This window comes from Leiobunum rupestre, chromosome 10 (assembly GCF_980474605.1).
Source record: "Leiobunum rupestre chromosome 10, qqLeiRupe1.1.hap1, whole genome shotgun sequence".
Taxonomy (NCBI): domain Eukaryota; kingdom Metazoa; phylum Arthropoda; class Arachnida; order Opiliones; family Sclerosomatidae; genus Leiobunum; species Leiobunum rupestre.
The window spans coordinates 8,687,335-8,707,248 of NC_143393.1; the positions used below are offsets into that span (position 1 = coordinate 8,687,335).

At 44.2% G+C, this 19,914-nt stretch overlaps 1 protein-coding gene across 1 annotated transcript in view; it reads left to right on the top strand.

Annotated features, from left to right (window-relative positions):
- Positions 1–19,914, top strand: part of LOC149923570 (uncharacterized) — a 94,384-nt gene that overhangs the window by 62,218 nt on the left and 12,252 nt on the right. Inside the window, exons 50-58 of the mRNA XM_090159820.1 lie at positions 3–14,417; positions 14,755–18,297; positions 18,371–18,390; positions 18,457–18,700; positions 18,767–18,939; positions 19,004–19,327; positions 19,412–19,604; positions 19,678–19,739; positions 19,825–19,901. Coding sequence (XP_090015946.1) covers positions 3–14,417; positions 14,755–18,297; positions 18,371–18,390; positions 18,457–18,700; positions 18,767–18,939; positions 19,004–19,327; positions 19,412–19,604; positions 19,678–19,739; positions 19,825–19,901 — 19,051 coding nt within the window. The remainder of the gene's footprint in view (positions 1–2; positions 14,418–14,754; positions 18,298–18,370; positions 18,391–18,456; positions 18,701–18,766; positions 18,940–19,003; positions 19,328–19,411; positions 19,605–19,677; positions 19,740–19,824; positions 19,902–19,914) is intronic.

Genomic DNA, 19,914 nt, shown 5'->3' on the forward strand with positions numbered 1-19,914 from the left:
AGAAACGGCAGCCGAATTGAAAGAACAAGAATTGCACTTGACAGGAAAGCCTGACGAAAAACAAGCCAAAGTCCTTCTTATGGAGGTTCAGTCCGTAGTCGTGGAAGATTTGACAGTCGGCGGTAGCTCTGCCGATCTGAAGAAAGACATTTTACCGGAAACGCAGCGAGCGACTACCGATCTCGTAGCCCAACAGTCAATTGTGGTGGCCGAAGCCGAAACCAATATCAGAGAAGAAGAACTCGCTGAAGACAAAATAATTTCTCAGACGATTAAGCCGACTATGCCTTTGGAACAAGCTTTGTCCATTACTGAAGTTGCGCCATCCCAGAAAGAAGGAGAGCTCAAGCCAGACGCCCAACCGGAAGATCATAAACTCGATTTCACCGTTTCCGGCGATACTGCTCTAGTGGTGAGCGAAATCAGAACCGAAGACAAACCCGACGATCTTGAAGTCAAAACAATGCCCGCCGGCAGTGAGGCTGTCATCTCCTTCACTACCAAAGAAACAGTTGAAATCACTGAACTGAAAACGGGTGAAAAAGAAGAAGAATTTAAGGCGAAAGAAGTACCATTCCAGAGAAAGGCTACGACGATATTACCACACGAAAAGTCACTGCAAGTATCAGAAGTGACTACGTCTCTTAGTCACGAAGAACTTGTGCCGGAAGAAATACCGTCTGGCAAAAATATAGAAGCAGAAATAACGCCGCAAGAAGGCTTAATCGTCTCGGAAGTTACATCCGGTTCCACTGAAAGCGAATTCGTACCAGCTCTGGGACCCAAAGAACAACACGTTACGCCAGTACTTTCCGATATGGAAGCCATTAGCGTTAGTCAAACCGTCACCGAACAAAAGGAAGAAGTACTTCCCGATGAAAAAGCTCCCAAGGAAGCGTCCGCCACGGTATCGATACCAGCCGAAGATCACGTTGTCGTGTTTGAAACGCAAGCGGTGCAAAAAGAAGGCGAATTTGTAGCCGAAAAAGTGGTGGAATTTCAAGCTCCATTCTCAGTTCCAACAGCGGAACATATCATAGTAACATCCGCCGAAGCTTCGCTTAACGAGACGGAACTAGCGCCGGATAAGAAACCGAGCACATCCGAAGCCAGCGTTTCAATACCAACCGAGGAACACGTACTTGTGTCGGAAACCGTGACTCAACAGAAGGAGGGTGATTTGGCCCAGATGAAACTACCAGCTGACGCTTCCGCCCATGTGATCTTCGACACCTCTAAACATCTGACTGTGGCCGAAACCGCTTCTATGCAAATGGAAGACGAGTTAATGCCCGAAAAAGCACCCAGGGAATTATTAGCCGACCTGAGTGTGCCTACCGAAGAACACATGGTGGTGACAGAAATTTTGACGACCCAGAAAGAGGAGGAATTTGTGCCTGAAAAACTTAAAGAATCCGAAGCCCAAATGGGTGTAAACGTAGCGGAGCATCTGATCGTCTCGGAAATGGAAACAGCGACGAAGGAGAGCGAATTCATACCGGAAAAGAAACCCAAAGAACAAGCGCTTCCATTTTCAATTCCAACCGAAGAGCATTTGCTTGTTTCGGAAGTGGTGTCCGATACCAAAGAGGACGTACTAGAACAACCAAAGGCCCCGGAAATGATTAATTTGGACTTCAGCGTTCCAACAGAGACTCATTTGGTTGTCTCTGAAATTGACAAACACGAAATGGAGGATGAATTCACGCCTTCCAGTAAACCGAGAGAGCTTAAAGCTGACGTTACCATACCGTTCTTAGAGCACATTATCGTTGGCGAAAACGAATCGTTGCAGGAAGAAGGTATTTTACCCGAGGAAGCCAAACCCAAAGAGTTGGAACTCGATTTTACTATTCCTACTGAGGAACATTTGGTGGTTACCGAGGTAAAGGAAGGAACGTACGAAAGCGAATTACTTCCCGATAAGATTCCGGAAGGTTTCAAAACGGGGGTCAGCATTCAAACAACAGAAGGACTCGAAATCACGGAAATTGAAACGACCCAGAAGGAAGAGGTCTTACCAGCTGATAGGAAACCAGTTGAAACAACTCTTGGATTCAGTATTGACACTGAAAGACATATCAGCGTGTCTCAAGTGGTAACAGACGCCAAGGAAGAAGAATTGGGTCCTGATAAAGTGCCAATTACGATGAATATCGACTTTAACGTTCCCTCTCAAGAGCATATTGCAGTTTACGAAGTCGTCACCGAAACCAAAGAAGGAGAATTTCAGCCTGATAAAGCACCATCAACATTTACCGCTGACGTATCTGTTCCCGGAGAACAACCGATACAGGTAATTGAAATTGAAACCAGTCAGAAAGAGGGACCCCTGGAATTGGAGAGAGCTCCGAAGGAAGCCGAAGCCGAAATGTTCTTGCTTCTCGAAGAGCACATCACCGTGGATCAACTCGAATCGGCCCTTAAAGAGGGTAGTTTCGTGCCAAAAGACCTTCCTTCGACAATAACCGCCGGTTTTTCAGTTCCTAGCGAGGAGCACATTATCGTTTCTGAAGTTGAATTGGGTCAATCCGAAGATGTTCTACCCGAAGATAAGGCGCCTGTTACAGCTCAAGCTGGAATGGACGTAACAACCCGAGAACATCTCCTGACTACCGAGTTACAAATTCAAAATATGGAATCCGAACTCGTCTTGGAAAAGACGCCGGCTACTTTGAAAGCCGACGTTGCCATTCCTTCGGAAGAGCATTTGGTAATTATGTCAACCGTAACGGAAGTGAGGGAGGACGAGCTCCAACCGGATAAGAAACCCAAAGAGGCCACGGCGCACGTCGAAATACCCGCCGAAAAATTTATTTTGGTCGAAGAAGCGTCCGTTCATACTATGGAGGAAAAACTGAAGCTCGACAAAATACCGCCCGCTATTAAAGCAGGCCAATCTATTAATGCTAAAGAACATATAATCGTTTCTACTACCGAGGCTGAAGGCAAGGAGGGGCCTTACGTACCAGGACAACTACCACCAACCAGTTCCGCCGAAGTGACTGTCAAATCGGAAGAACACGTCGTGGTATCAGAAGTGGTATCTAACGTTATGGAAGAGCAACTTCAACCTGATAAGAAACCAGTAGAAGCTTCACTCGGTTTCACCATACCAACGGAAGAACATTTAGTAATATCAGAAGTGGCAACTTCCACGCAAGAAGAGGATTTGGAAGTTGCAATGTTACCCAAAACCACGTCTGCGAGCGTTACAATTTCAGCTATCGATCATTTGATAGTAACGGAAGCGGAACTGAACCTAAAGGAGGAAGACCTGAAACCCGATAAGGTCATGCCAACAACAAACGCTAACTTATCCGTGTTAACGGAGGAACACGTTACTGTAACTGAAGTATCTTCCAACCAGAAGGAGGACGAGTTTACCACCCCGACTTTGCCAAGTACGGTTCAAGCTGGATTCAGCGTACCTACTCTGGAACACGTTGTTATTGACCAAATCGAAACCGAACAGAAAGAGGGTGATCTCAAACCCGATAAACTTCCAGCCACAATCAACTTGGACTTCACCGTTCCCACAGAAAGACATCTTGTGATTTCCGAAGCGGAATATAATCTGAAAGAAGACGAGTTCATTCAACCCGTGAAAATACAGGAAAGCAGCGCCGAGGTATCCATATCAACGACGGAACATATCGTTGTGACTCAAACGGAGAGTGGTACCCGGGAAACTGAAATTACAGTTGAGAAAATTCCCCAGAGCAAGACAGCCGAAGTTGATATTTCTACCACCGAACATATAACGGTTATTGAAACCGAAACCAGCGTCATGGAAGAATCGATGGCACCCCTGGTCATTCCACCCCAGGTAGCCCCTAAATTTTCCATTCCTTACGACGAGCACGTTGTTATTACCGAAGTTGAGGTTGACAGTAAGGAAGGCGACTACGTCCCGGGTATGTTACCCAACACCTGGACTGCCGATGTGTCGGTTCCAACTGAACAACACGTCACCGTAACGGAAGTAACGTCGGAAGTGAAAGAAGATGTACTTCCGGAAGAAAAGACGCCTCAAACAACTACCGCCAAATTCTCGGTGCCGGCTGAGGATCATTTAATGGTAACTGAAGCCGAGGTTCATACCAAGGAAGGCGAATTTCAGGCCGGACAATTGCCCAATGAGTCCCAAGCCACCGTTTCCATTCCATCTGAAGAGCACGTTGTGGTTTATCAAACGGAGACGGAACAGAAAGAAGGTGACCTGGCACCCCTCAAAACCCCGGTTACTATTTCCATTGATTTTACCGTACCAACCGAAGAACACGTAGTCGTAGCTGAAGTAACAACGGAGGACCAGGAAGGGGAATTTGTTCCGGGTCAATTGCCCAAAACTACAACAGCCAGTTTCACAGTTCCGGCTGAAGAATACTTAGTCGTTTCCGAAACTGATGTACACAACAAGGAAGAAGAACTAGCTCCCATAAAACTTCCGCCGGAAGTAACGGCTGGCTCCAGCTTATTAACGACGGAACACATAGTGGTATCGGAAGTTGAAACGGCCTCCCAAGAGTCCGAACTGGTGGTTGACCAATTTCCATCCAGTGTCGAACCTAACGTATCCGTGCGACTCGAGGAACATATAGTCGTGCTGTCAACGGAGAGTGAACAAAGAGAAGGTGAGCTGCCGGAGGATAAAGCGCCTGTTACGACAAAAGCGGGCTTTACCATTCCCGTTGAACAACACATCGAAGTTACGGAAATTCTGCCCGACTCCAAAGAAGGGGAATTTTTACCAGGTAAATTACCAGGCGAAGTTCAACCGGAATCGTCTATACCGTTGGAAGAACATATTGTAGTTTCTGAAACGGAAACTGCCCAAAAAGAAGAAGAGCTTTCGGAGCTCAAAATACCACCAACGGCCACCGCTGGTATGAGCGTATCCACCAAAGAGCACATCATTGTCGAAGAGGTCGAAATCGACTCCAAGGAAGGTGAATTTGCGCCCGGTAAACTTCCAAACGAAGTTCAACCTAGCGTTTCTATCCCTCTTGAAGAACACATTGTGGTATCGTCGACCGAAACTGGTATCAAGGAGGACGTGTACCAGCCGGACAAACTACCAGCGACGATTTCTCTCGATTTCACCGTACCATTCGAACAACACGTTTTTGTCTCGGAGGTTGACAGTCACACCAAAGAAGGCGAATTTTTACCTGGAAGATTACCTGGTGAACAATATTCCGAAATTACGATGTCAACCCAAAAACACATTGTGGTATCGAGCACCGAAACGGTGCAAACGGAAGAACATTTAACTGTGGAATCCATTCCGCGTCAAGTTACCGCTGACTTTTCCGTACCGGCTGAGGAACATATCGTAATACAAGAAGTTGAAACCAGTACCAAAGAAGGAGAGTTTTTACCGGGTAAATTGCCAGGAGAGGTCCAACCTCAATTTACGGTTCCTATCGAAGAGCATATCGTGGTTGAGTCGACTGAAATTGAACTCAAGGAAGGCGAGCTCATTCCTGACAAGAAGCCTTTAACGGTTACGTTAGATTTCACCGTTCCTACGGAGGAACATGTCGTAGTTAGTGAGATTGAAACAGCGACTAAAGAAACGGAATTTGAGGCTGGTAAATTGCCCAATGAGGTTCAACCTGGTGTTTCGTTCTCGTTGGAAGAACACGTTAGCGTCATCGAAACTGAAACGTCGCTGAAGGAGGGCGAATTCGTACCCGAAAAAACACCAGCCTCGACGCAAGCTGGATTTACCGTTCCGACTGAAGAGCACGTGGTTATAAGCGAAGTTGAAACTGCTTCCAGGGAAGGAGAATTCTTGCCCGGTAAATTACCCAATGAGGTGTATCCTAAAGTATCCATTCCATTCGAAGAGCCTCTTATGGTTTCCGAAACTGAGACCGAAATGAAACCCACCGACATCGAAACTGAGGCCATTCCAGCCGGTTCCCAAATAGATTTCACCGTACCGACAGAAACACACCTCGAAGTAACGGTAATGGAAACCGCAGCTAAAGAGGGTGAATTTGTACCCGGCAAAATACCTCAAGCCATAACTGCCCCTTTCACCGTAAACACGGAAGATCACGTCACGGTGGGAGAGGTTCAACCAGAAGTCAAAGAAGGCGAGTTCAAACCCGAAAAACTCCCAGAAATGGTGTCCGCTACGTTTGACGTTCCAACGGAACGTCACGTAACGGTATCCGAGGTTGGCCTACAAGACACGGAAGAAGAATTAGTAACGCCAAAAGCCCCTTCTAGCCAGCAAGTTGGTGTGACGATTCCAGCGGAGGAACACGTTGTGATATCGGAAATAGAAGACTATACCAAAGAAGGTGAATTTAAGGCTGGTAAACTACCGGGCGAAATTACGGCACCATTCACGGTTCCAACCGAGGAGCACATCGTCGTCTCTGGCGTTGAGATCAACGTGAAAGAAGAAGAATTAGCGCCGGATGAAAAGCCATTTACAGCCACAGCCGGTGTTTCGGTCGACAGCGAGCAGCACTTAATAATTTCCTCCGTAGATACCGAACAAAAAGAGGGAGAATTGACCACCGAAAAGATGCCAAAGACAGCCTCAGCGGAAACTTCCATCAGGATGGAAGAACACGTCGTAGTATTAGAAACCGAAACCACGATTAAAGAAGGTACTTTTGTCCCCGGTCAGTTACCGGGAGAAGTGACTGCTAAATTAACAGTACCAACTACGGATCATGTCGTGATCAGTGAAGTTGAGACGGCGGTTAAAGAAGACACTTTCGCGCCCGATAAACCGGTTGCCACGGTAACGGCTCAATTCACAGTTCCCAGTGAAGAGTCCATCGAAGTAATTCAAGTCGTTTCCCAAGACCGGGAAACGACTTTCGAGGCGGGTAAGGCCCCCGGTGAAGTTCAAGCTACGGTTAGCATCCCCACCGACAAACATATTTCGGTTATCGAAACTACTACCCAACAAGAAGGGGCCGAATTTACTTTGCAAATGCCAAAAGAAGAGGGCGCGACCTTTAGCCTACCATCCGCGGAACATGTCCTGGTAAGCGAAACCGTAATTCAAGTCAAAGAGGAAGAATTCGTCTCTGGTAAGTTGCCCGCCGAGGTTACGGCGGACTTTAGTGTTGGTTCCATAGAGCATGTAATAGTATCAGAGGTGGAAACTAGTCAAAAAGAAACTGAATTTAAAACTAAACCTAAACCGGCCGAGATCACTGCTCCCTTTTCCCTTCCTACCGAAAAGCACATTACCGTTAGTGAGCTCGTAATCGACCAAAAGGAAGATTATTTCGAAGAGGTGCTTCCCAAAGAATCGAAAGCTAAGCCCCAAGTGAGTCCCGAAGAGCATTTGGTAATTACCGAAGTCCAAACAGGTGACACGCCCGAGGAGTTCAAACCCGAATCAGTCGTTACTACTCAAGCCAAGCCGTCTTTGGCACCCGAGCAACCGTTGGTCGTCGAGGAAGCCGTCACTGAAATCAACGTGGAAGAACTCATTACGAAGAAGCCCAAAGAATCAGTCGCTCGTCCCAACACACCCGTCCAAGAATCAATTCTGGTATCTTCAATCGAAGCGGAGACATCGGTTGAGGACATGAAACCCAAGAAAGTTCACTTCAAAGAAACGGCCACCGTATCCTTCTTCGAAAAAGAAAGTTTCTCTTTCGACGAAACGTTCAAAGACGAATTTGCCGAAGAGTTCTTCGATCAGACTAAAACGGCTAGTGCTAAGATTACCGAAGTCATCGAGCAGTTACTGAAACCAATCGAGACTGAGACCACATTTGACGTAAAACAAAAACGAAAGGAGAGCGTCAAGGAAACGTCCGAGTTCATTGTCACGGAGCCGGAAGAAGAAACCGAAATACCCAAGGCGACGGAGGAAGTCGAGAAAACTCACACGGCTAAAACTATTCGTTTCGCCAGAGAAGGTGATAAAATCGTCGAATACACTGAAATCTCCGAAGTCTATACTACGGGTGAAGTCAAACCCAGCCGTCCCACAATCGAAGACGTTACAGACCAAGAAGTCGAGAGTACGACCGTGGGCTTAACAAGACCGATTATCGAAGAACAAGACGAGGCTCCTGAAGTTAAATTAGAAGAAAAGATTAAACACATCAAGCGAGATTCGCTGCAGCTTCAAGAGATGCCCATCATCACCGAGAGTATTGTGCAAGAAGACACTGTAACTGAAACCGTCGGTCTTAAACTTAAGAAGAAGCCGGATGATCAAGAGATAGTCGAGATAACTGTCGAAGAAGAAGAGCTACAACCAGAATTCCAAGCCAAGTCTATCAAAATAACTTCCAAGAAAAAGCCGCGAGAGTTTAAAGCGGAAGGTGTCATGATATTTGAGGATGAGGAACAACCCGAATTCAGCGAAGAGATCCAAATAACCCGACCAGAGGACGAGGTCACCGAAATTTCAGTGGGGCTTAAGAGGCCCAAAAAGGTTACTGAAGAAGAGGAAGAAGTAATTGAAGAAATTACCGAGAAAGCTGATGTGACCCTGAAAAAGAAAAAGCCGAAAGAGAAACCCAAACGCAAAGAGTCTAAAGAGAAGATCGAGGAGATTGAAGAAGTGGACATTACTATCAAGTCGAAAAAGAAGCCTAAAGAAGTGAGCGAGGTTGAAATTACCAAGAAAGACATTTCAAAAATCAATATACCATTCGAAAACGTCGACTATATCGACTGGGAAATGGTGGACGAATTCGAGTTCCATATTATCAATGAAGAAACATTCGCGTCGGAGATCACTGAAGAGAAAACGATTGTTCGGGTGTCGAGTTTGGACTCTTTCGAAGGCGAACAGCCCGAGACCTCCGAAGATACTTCCACGATCATTCAACTCAAGAAGAAGGAAAAACCGAAGAAGAAGACCATCGAAAAAGTAACCGTTACGGAGGAAGTAGAAGAGAAGCCGGTTGAGTTGAAGGTCACGATGAAACCGAAAAAGAAGGATGATGTTACGGTTGAGGAAACGGAGACGACTGAAACAACGATCACCCGAGAAGGTTTGACGGTAACTAAGAAGACAAAGACTAGAAAAACGCGGACGGAAGAGACAGTGGACGAGTCGGTGCCGGAAGAATTTGTTGAAGCGCTAGAAATGCTGAAAATCACGGAAGAAAAACCAACCGAAACAAGCACGGATAAGTTATTGACAATCGCAAAGATCACTCAGGCGCCTGGTGAGGTAACGGAAATGGTAACAGTCAAAACGACGCGCAGACCTTCGACCGAGCAGGTTACTGAAGTGGAGACTACGACCTTCAAAATGTCGAAAGTGAGCGAAAGCGTCGTCACAACCCAAGAGGACGAAGTTATAGAGGAAATTAAAGGTAATATAGTGACATTCGAAAAGGGCGGGGATAAACCCTTAGAATTAACATTTACGGTGCCGGAGAAACCCCAATTAGCCGAAACGATCGAGGAAACATCCGAAACGGTAGAATTTAAGTCCCTCAAGAAACTTGAACCCAAACCCGCGGACGAAGAGCAACCCGAAATTATTCAGGAACAGGAAACCAAAATCACCATCAAAAAGAAGAAAAAGTCCAAAACGGAAGAAGAACTAAAACCGGACACTGAGGTTGTTAAGCTTAAAAAGAAGAAGCCGAAACCGGAAATTGTCGAAGAAAGTATGGTTATTGAGGAAATAATCCAGGACGAAGAAACGGTCGATGAGGTGACTACTAGCGAGATAGTTACGGTAAAAACGGAGCGAATCACGAAACACCTCGAAGTAACCACTCCGGTACAGCCGCAAAGAGCCGATCTCGAGGAAGAAACAACCGAAACGATTACGTTTAAGCCCAAAGATAAACCTGTCGAACAGGAAGTTGTTGAGGATAAACCGGAAGAAGACAAGGAAAGCGAAGTGAAAATTACCATGAAAAAGAAAAAGAAGTCTATTACCGAGATCGAAACGGCTCCTGAACAGGAAACAGTAATCCTGAAAAAGAAAAAGAAACCTAAGAAGGAGGAGATCAGCGAGGAGAAAATAGAATTAACCGTACCGGATGAGGTAATCGATGAGGCGACCGGCGCTCCGATTAAGGAATTGGAGCAAGATGAAAAGACTCACGAAATTAAAGTTTCGCTTCCCGAGAAACCTCAGTCGGCCGAAATAACCGAAGAAACAGCCGAGACTATTACTCTTAAGACGAAGAAAGATAAACCGGTTGAACAGGAAGTACTAGAGGAGAGACCGTCTGAAGACAGGGAAGTTGAAACTAAAGTTACCATCAAAAAGAAAAAGAAGAAATCCCTCACTGACGACTCCACTCCTGAATCCGTCACTCTTAAAAAGAAAAAGAAGCCCAAACCAGAAGTCGCTGAAGAGAAAATGGAGATCACTCAACCGGAGGAAGTACTTGAGGCCGTGTCTGCCGTACCTACCAAAGAAATCGAACAAGATGAAAAATCACGCGATATAAAAGTAACTCTTCCCGAGAAACCTCAAGCCGCCGAGTTGTCTGAAGAGACAGCTGAGACTTTAACTCTTAAACCCAAGCCTGAAGAAAAACCAGAGGTGATTGTAGAAGAAAAACCAGAGGAGAAAGAACTTGAAACGAAAGTAACCATTAAAAAGAAAAAGAAGTCAATTTCGGAGGAAAAACCAACTCCGGAAACGACTGAGGAAACGGTCACTCTTAAAAAGAAAAAGAAGCCCAAAACAGAGGTCAAGGACAGTGAGGCCGAAGAATCAATTGAAGAAGTGACCGCCACGTCTACAGAGCCGGTTACTCAGGACGAGAAACCGCAAGATCTCAAGGTATCCCTCCCTGAAAAACCGCAAGCGGCTGAGCTTACGGAAGAATCGGTGGAAACCGTCACTTTAAAACCAAAGGGCGAAATTCAGCCCGACGCTGTTGACGAGAAAGAAGAAGGCGAAGTGATTGAAGTTGAGACCAAAGTTACCATTAAAAAGAAAAAGAAGTCAATACCCGAAGACAAATCCGAAGAAACTGTGACTCTTAAGAAAAAGAAAAAGAAACCAGAAGACGTAAGCGAGGCGAAGCTCGAAATCACCGAACTGGTTGAAAAGGACGAGGTTGTTGATGAGGCGATACCGTCTGAGGTAGTTACTCTGAAAGAGGACCAAGTTCCCTCAGAGATAATGGTTACCGTTCAAGAAAAACCCCAACAAGCTGAAATTACGGAAGAAACCCAAGACGTTATTACGTTGACTAAACCGGACGTGAAAGAACAACCGGAAGTCATCGAAAAGCCGGAAGTCCCTGATGTAACTGAAACCAAAGTCACCATCAAAAAGAAAAAGAAGAAATCTATCTCGGAGGATACGCCAACTCCGGAAACCACGGAGGGAACGGTTACTTTGAAAAAGAAAAAGAAACCAAAGACGATCGAGATTAAGACCGCCGAGGTGGTCAGTGAGGAAGTACCTACGGACTCGGTTACTTTAACGGTTAAAGAGGAAGCACCCGAAGAACGGGTTACCGAAATTAAATCCGAAGAGTTACTTAAAGTTCCGGGTGTTAGTGAATTAACGGAAGAGTTCCCCGAAGAGCTCAAACCTGATAAGATCGATTCTAAATCTGCCCAAGAAATATCTACGGAACAATTATTAAAAATACCTAAAGTGTCTAGCGTCACTGAGGAAACTACCGAAACGTTCGCCGAAGAAACGATTGAAAGTAAATCGGTTACTACCATTAAAATGGACGCGCTGCTAAAAATATCTAAAGAGACACAGCTAACGGAATCCCCTGAAACAACTGAAACCATTAAACTTGACGAAAAACAACCGGAAGTTGCTAAAGAGGTAAAGAGCGAAGAGTTATTAAAGATATCTAAAGAAACACAGTTAATAGAAACTCCCGAGATAACCGAAACGATTAAACCCGAACAAGTCCAAGCCGAAGTGGCCGACGAGGTTAAAAGCCAACAGCTATTAAACATATCTAAAGAAAGTCAAATTGTTGAAACTCCCGAAATAACGGAAACCATTAAACCGGATAAAAAGAAACCGGAAGTGGCTAAAAAGGTTAAGGGTGAAGACCTCTTAAAAATATCTAAAGAAAGTCAGTTAGTAGAAACTCCCGAGGTGACGGAAACGATCACGCCGGAAGATAAAAAACCGGAAGTGGCTAAAGAAGTCAAAAGCGAAGACCTCTTAAAAATATCTAAACAAACGCAATTAGTCGAAACTCCCGAGGTAACGGAAACAATCGCGCCGGAAGAAAAGAAACCCGAGGTAGCCAAAAAGGTGAAGAGTGAAGATCTATTGAAAATATCGAAAGAAACGCAGCTAGCCGAGACTCCCGAGACGACGGAAAGTATCACGCCGGTAGAACAAAAACCGGAAGTAGCTAAGGAAAGTAAAACCGACCAGCTCCTGAAAATATCCAAAGAGACTCAACTTACGGAAACCCCCGAAGTGACGGAAACCATCTTACCCGATGAAGAAGTGCAGGAAACTGCCAAAGAAATCAAGAGCGAGGCTCTTCTAAGAATTCCAAAGGTGTCAGAGTCTACGGAAGAAACTGCTGAGACGTTGTCCATCGATAGAGTGAAACCAGACGAGGCCGTCACTAAAAAAGAAGACGAACTTCTTAGGGTACCGAAAGAAAGCGTAACTGAGTTGTCTGAAGAAACTACCGAATCCTTTACGATAAGAAAGACCGAAACGGATGAAGCCAAACCTCTGAAAGAAGACGAACTTCTTAAGGTCCCAAAAGTATCCGAAGTGTCCGAAGAAATGACAGTTGAGCTGAAACCCAAAAAGGCAAAAGACAAAGAAAAGGCAGAAGAGATAAAAACCGAAGCTTTACTGAAACTCGGAAAAGTGTCGGTCACCTCGGACCAAACCGATGAAATGACCGAGCTCGAGGTCGTTCAAACAACCGAGGACAAGGCTAAAGAGATAAAAGGCGAATCGCTCATTAAAGTTCCTGGCGTCTCCGAGGTTACGGAGGAGGTGACCCTTGAGTTGAAACCTAAGAAGCCAGAGGACACGGAGAAGGCCACCGAGGAGCAAACCGACGCCTTGTTAAAACTTGGCAAAGTTACCATGGCTCCCGATAAAGAGTACGAGACTACGGAACTTGAAATCTTAGAGACAACAAAAGATAAAGCGAAAGAGATTAGAGGTGAGGCTCTTCTCAAAGTTCCAGGTGTATCAGAGGTCGTTCTCGAAACCACCGATAAAATTGAAATGGTACCCCAAGATACAGAACAAGCGGATGTCACCAAAGACGAGGAACTAGTCCAACCAACTACGGACGTCGAGAAGGTGGAAGACTCGATCCAAACAGTTAAATTAAAGAAACCAGAGAAAGTCGATGAAACTCCCGAAGCTCCTCAAGAGGTTTCAGAAACAATTCAACTTAAAAAGCCTAAAAAGAAAGAGCAGAAGACCGAGGATGTTACAGAGGAATTGGAAGTACCAAAGCCTTCTGAGGAAGAAACGGAGGAAATTTCTGTAAAAATAACCAAAAAACCGTCCCTGGAAAAACCGGAAGATGTTGCCGAGGTACAAATATCCCTGCCAGAAAAGGCACCTGAACAGCAAGTGGTTGAAAAACCGGAAGAAGTAACGGAAGTTATTGAACTTAAGAAACCTAAAAAGAAGGTTAAGAAACCTGATGACGTTGCCGAAGAGTTGGAGGTACCTAAGCCAGTCGAAGAAAAGGCTGAAGAGGTCTCGGTAAAACTTGCAAAGAGACCTTCTTTGAAAAAACCAGATGAAGCTACCCAAGCTGAAATATCTTTGCCTGAGAAGGCTTCGGAGGATGTACAGGAAGAAGTGACCGAAGTAATTGAGCTTAAAAAACCTAAAAAGAAGGTCAAGAAACCCGAAGAAGTTTCTGAAGAAATTGAGGTACCCAAGCCCGTTGACGAAAAGGTTGAAGAAATTTCAGTTAAAATTACTAGAAAACCTTCTTTGAAAAAGCCTGAAGAGATAGAGGAAGTGAAAGTAACACTTCCGGATGAGGTGCCCGAAGAAAAACCCGATGAGGTCACGGAAACCATCAAACTTAAAAAGCCCAAAAAGCCTAAAGACGAGACTACGGAAATCAAAGTTAAGAAAGTTAAAAAGCCTAAGGTCATCAAAGACGAAGTTGCCGAAGCCGAAGTGGTCATTCCAAAGCCCCAAGAAGTGAAAGAAGAAGAAACGGAAGTTAAATTAACCCTAAAGCCTAAAGTCGAGGCTCCGGAAGAGACACCGGAGGCGACAGTTAAACTGCTTACCGAAAATAAACCCGATGAAAGTAAACCGGAAGACGTGGCTGAAACGATTCAGTTAAAGAGACCTAAGAAACCTAAGACGGAAGAAGTGGCTGAAACATCGGAAATAATCACGCCTAAAACTGAACCGGTTAGAGAAGATGCTAAAACTGAAATAATTCTTAAACCCGACGTTAAACCCGAGGAAATTATAACAGAAGAGAGTAAGCCCGAAGAATTAGGTAAGAACACTCCATTTTGTCTAAATCTAAACCATGGCTTTAAACGCTTTAACAAATCGCTTTTTGAAAACAATGCTTTAAAAATTAGTCTAAATAAATTAAACCGCTTCCTATATAGTTAAACTAAAAACAATGCTTAAAAATCTAAATAATTTAAACTTAAAAACCAATAAATAAATTAAACAAAATGCGAGGGTAAGTATAATGCTTTTAAAAACGAGCATGGCTTATTAAGTCATTCTATTTCAAATTAACCAGCTTTAATCAGCTTTTTACAGGGTTTCGTTTACCGGTACGATTTAACTAATATAAGTGCCCTGTATTTGTAACCGCACAGTTGAAGAAAAGAAACCGAAGGAGAAAAAGCCTGAAGAAAAGCTCGAAGAAATGCCGAAACTGGTTCCAGTGAAAAAGAAGACCCCCAAGCAGCTTCCACTCGAAGAAAAGCCCAAAGAAGAACAAATTCTGGGTGCCGCCATGAAAAAATTAAAACTTACCAAACTTCCCGAACCAAAGAAGGTTCAAGTCGTGGAGGAGGTAGTTGAAGTTGAGGAAGAGTACCAGGAATGTATTCCCATTGAGCCTAAACCAGTACCCGAAAGCAAACCAGTTGAAGAAAGCTTCAGTATTCAACTTAAGAAACCAGAACCGAAAGAGCCAACCGAGCCAGAAGACACGGAAGAAACTTTCGCCGTCATGATACCCAAGAAAAAGAAAAAATCGATTCACGAAATGGAGGCCGATTTGAAGATATCGTCCGATGTCGTTGAGTTGGAGGAGGTGGAAGAGTACACATTCCACGAGGCACTAGAAGAACAACCTCAAACCGCCGACGAGAAAGTGGTCGAAGAAGGTGAATACGCGCCCGAACGGGTCATCGCCGTAAAGCCGGAAGAACAACAAGCGATAGTCGTCGAAGAACCTTTGGACGAAGCTGTCTCCGATAAACCGGATGTTCAAGAAGCGCCGGAAGAAGTTGAGACTAAATTTACCCTCAAACCAAAGCCCGTCGTCGAAGAGGTCGTGGAAGAAGAAATAAAATTAGTAAAACCAAAAGAAGAAATTGTTGAGATTGTAGAAGAAAAGATTGTTATTAAAAAGAAGCCTAAGAAACCTGTTGAAGATGAAGTAGTTGAAACCGAAATTAAGCTCGAAAAACCAAAGGAGGAGAAGGTAGAAGAAGTGGAAGAAAAGATCACCCTCAAAAAGAAGCCGAAGATTAAGCCGGTCGTTGAGGAAGACGTTGAGGCGGAATTTAAGCTGGAAAAGCCGAAGGAGGAGGATAAGCCTGATGAAGAAGTAGAGGAAAAATTCACCCTCAAAAAGAAAGCCAAAAAGCCTATCGTAGAAGAAGTAGCCGAAGCGGAATTCAAGCTCCAAACACCTCAAGAAGAGGAAGTTAAGCCTGTTGAGGACGTAGAAGAGAAAATCACTCTCAAAAAGAAGCCGAAGATTAAGCCGGTCGTTGAGGAAGACGTTGAGGCGGAATTTAAGCTGGAAAAGCCGAAGGAGGAGGATAAGCCTGTTGAAGAAGTAGAGGAAAAATTCACCCTCAAGAAGAAAGCCAAAAAGCCTATCGTAGAAGAAGTAGCCGAAGCGGAATTCAAGCTCCAAACACCTCAAGAAGAGGAAGTTAAGCCTGTTGAGGACGTAGAAGAGAAAATCACTCTCAAAAAGAAGCCGAAAATTAAACCAGTCGTAGAAGAAGAAGCCGAGGCGGAATTTAAGCTTGGAAAACCAAAGGAAGAACAAGTTGAAGAAGTTGAAGAAAAATTCACGTTGAAGAAAAAACCTAAAAAGAAAGACAAACCGCAAGACGTGGAAGCGGAGATTACGCTGGGTAAAAAGCCGGAAAAACCGAAAGAAATTACGGAAATAGAAGAATCTTATAAGGTGACTTTGCCTGATAAACCGAAAGAGGAAAAACCGGTAGAGACTGTCGAAGAAAGTATCGACATAAAGATCGTCGAAGAGAAGCGGGAATACAAAATAACAGAAGAGGAAGCCGAAGTCACCGTCAAGAAAGAGATTATCATTGAGGAAGTAGAGCAACCCGAAGAGCTCAAACCTACAATTACTAAAGCAAAGAAAAAGAAAGCTTCTATTACCGAAGACACGGAGGAGAAAGTTAGCCTCAAAATTAAAAAAGATGAGACTGTCGAATCTGAGGTCACGTTGAAAAAGCCCGATGAGGAAAAACCGGTTGAAGAAAGCTTTAAAGTACCGTTGAAACTTAAGAAGCCAAAGCCAACCGAATCTGTCGACGAGGAAGCCACATTCGAAATACCTACCAAACCTAAAGAGCCAGTGAAAGAAGAGTCTGCTGTCGAAGAGACATTCGTCGTGAAACCCAAGCCGAAGCCGGTACTCGAAGACGAATCAACGACCGAAGAAACTACGGATACTACCATTATCCTCAAATCGGAGAGAGAAGAGTACAAGGTCGTCGAAGAAGCGTCGGAAGTGACAATTAAGAAAGAGGTCATCATCGAAGAACAATCCGAAGAAGAGTCGGAGGAGGTGGTGAAATTATCTCGCAAGAAGAAGATCGTGGAAGAAGACGAAGTGTCTACTGAATTCAAACTCAAACCAAAGAAGCCTGATGAGACGCCTGAAGGACCCGAGGCCGAGTTTACGCTACCAACTAAGAAAAAGAAGAAGCCGAAGGACGAGCCGGTTGAAGAAACGTTCGAGGTGAAAATGAAGCCGAAAGAAAAGCCACAAAAGCCTTTGGACACGGAGGAGTCCTTCGCCCTTACCCTTCCCTCAAAGCCGAAACCAAAACCAGTTGTGGAAGAGGTAGAGGAGGCTGACTTAACCATCGTTAAAGAAGAAGAGAAGAAACCTTACGTTACCACCGAAGAAGCGGCCGAGGTTACGATAAAGAAGGAAGTTATCATTGAGAAAGACGTGTTCATTGAAGAAGATGACGAACGTCGGGACGAAATTGAAGAAATCGAAAAGACAGTTTCGTTCAAACGACGAACAACCGTCGAGGACATCTCGGAACAGGTTACCATCCGCAAAAGGCAATCAATCGTCGAGGAAACGTCGGAAGTGTCAGTTTCATTCCCCAAAGATAAACCGGAAGACGGAGGGCCGGTTGAAGAGACATTTAATCTTAAGCCCAAAACGAAAAAGAAGCCCAAAGACAAACCGGAAGACGTTGACGAAGAGTTTACGATTAAACCGGAAAAGAAAAAGAAGCCCAAAGATACCGATGAATCCTTCGACGTTACGTTAAAAGAAAAACCCAAAGAAGAAAAGCCAACGGAAACGGTTGAGGAGACAGCTAAAATCGTCGTTAAAGAAAAGGTAAAGAAAGTAAAGTTTGAGACCACTGAAGACTCCGCGGAACTTTCTATTAAGAAAGAGGTTGAGGTTATTAAAGACGTGGATGTGTACGAAGACGAGGAGACCTACGACGAGACAACCACGGTGCAAGAAGGCGAAGAAGACGAGACGACAGAGTTCGTGTCCATCAGGAGGGTACGTAAAAAGGAACAACATATCTCCGAAGACTTCAAAGCCACTCTCAAAACGACCGAGGAGACTACGGAGCGCGTAGAAAGTCGAGAGGATACTGAATTCGCGGTTAAACTTCCGAGAAAGAAAAAACCAAAAGAAACTGGACCAGTCGAGGAGTCCTTCGCGGTGAAATTAAAACCAGAAGAGCAGCCTGAACCGGAGAAACCGGAAGACGTCGAGGAAACATTCCAAATTCCGCAGAAAAAGAAAATCAAACCTAAAGTCAAACCTCAACCAGAAGACGCTGAAGAGTCTTTGAGTGTGGAACTTCCATCCGAGAAACCCGAACCAAAATATGAAGAAGCTGCGGATGAAACTAAGATTATTATACAACAAAAAGAAGTTACAGAAGGTAAAGCTTATTTTATTAGCGTGAAAATGTACATTTGTATTTTGATATTAATATTTTTTATTGCTTATTATAGAAGATTTGGAAAGCCTCATGGTAGGTATCAAACATTTTAGTCTCATTTTATTTTCATTACATTAATATATTTATATCGATATTTAGGACGTCGAACAGTTTGTGGCTGTCACTTCATACACGGCAGTAAGACACGATTCCATTTCCATAGTGGAAGGCGAAAGGGTTTACGTCATTGAAAGAACGAGAGGAGACTACTGGTTCGTCAAGAAGTACTTGACTCAGGAGACAGGCTGGGTACCTTCGGATCTTCTGCAGGACGTCGTTACCTACACCCATTACATGAAAGAAAAGATTGACGAAAAGATTAAAAAGCTACCCGTGTTTGACGGTAAGGTTATTTTTAATAGTTAAAGCGCGAGGACGAAGATTCAATTTATCATTCTTTATTTCGCAGTTCCAAAGCCGGGAGAGAAAATGGCCGCCCCCAAATTCGTCAAGAAATTGAAACCTGTGAAAGTGCAAGACGGTCAAACGGCTCAATTAGAATGTCAAGTTTCCGGTAATCCACGGCCTACTGTCATCTGGTTCAAACAGACCGCTATTATTAAGCCATCTCAAGAGTTCCAGGTAAGATATTTTGGGAAATTATATCTACTGCAGTACGTTTATAATCGTGATTATCTTATACTAGATTTTCTACGATGAAGACAACGTCACCACTTTAATTATAAGAGAGGTTTTCCCCGAAGACGCGGGAACTTACACGGTGGTGGCTAAAAACACGGCTGGTTTCACTTCCTGTTCGGCCGAGTTCATCGTCGAAGCCCCGTTATCAGACCATGGCAGTGATATGTCAACTCCGTTGTCCAGGAGAAGTTTGTCCCGGGAATCCTCGCTGGCTGATATTCTAGAAGGCATTCCACCAGTCTTCGCTCAACAACCTAAACATAGAACAGTGCCGGAAGGGTCTACTGTCGAAATGGAGTGCAAAGTTGCTGGAGTTCCAGAACCTGTGGTCAGTAAACGTATTTATCATAAAATAAGATTGCACACCTTAACCCTGTACTACGTTTTTTAAAACTCGTTTAATGCCTTTCAGGTTACGTGGTACCATGAAGGGCAACCACTTGAGGAAACTACCAGAATTACCATCAAAACTGTCTGGGATATCCATATGAATATCGTGGTAGTAACCATAAAGGACGCCAAGCCAGAAGACGCTGGCATCTACGATATTGTTGCTGAAAACACTGAAGGCAAAGCAGTTACCTCAATGAAACTAGCTGTAAAAGGTAAATCTTTGCTAAATGGTTTCCTTAATATTCTTTTATTAATTTAATTAAACAATTTAAATGTAAATTATAGAAAAAACACCCGAAAAACCAAAAGAAGTGCCACCGACATTCACTCAAACATTCGGAGATTTGGTACGTTGCATTGTGATTTTAACCCTAAAATAAATAGGTAAAATTGGAACTACAACCGTTACTACTAATATATTTTTATACATAGATCGTTATGGAAAAAGAAACTATAGTTCTAACAACAAAGGTCACTGGCCTACCAACTCCAGAAGTTACTTGGTTAAAGTACGTACCACAA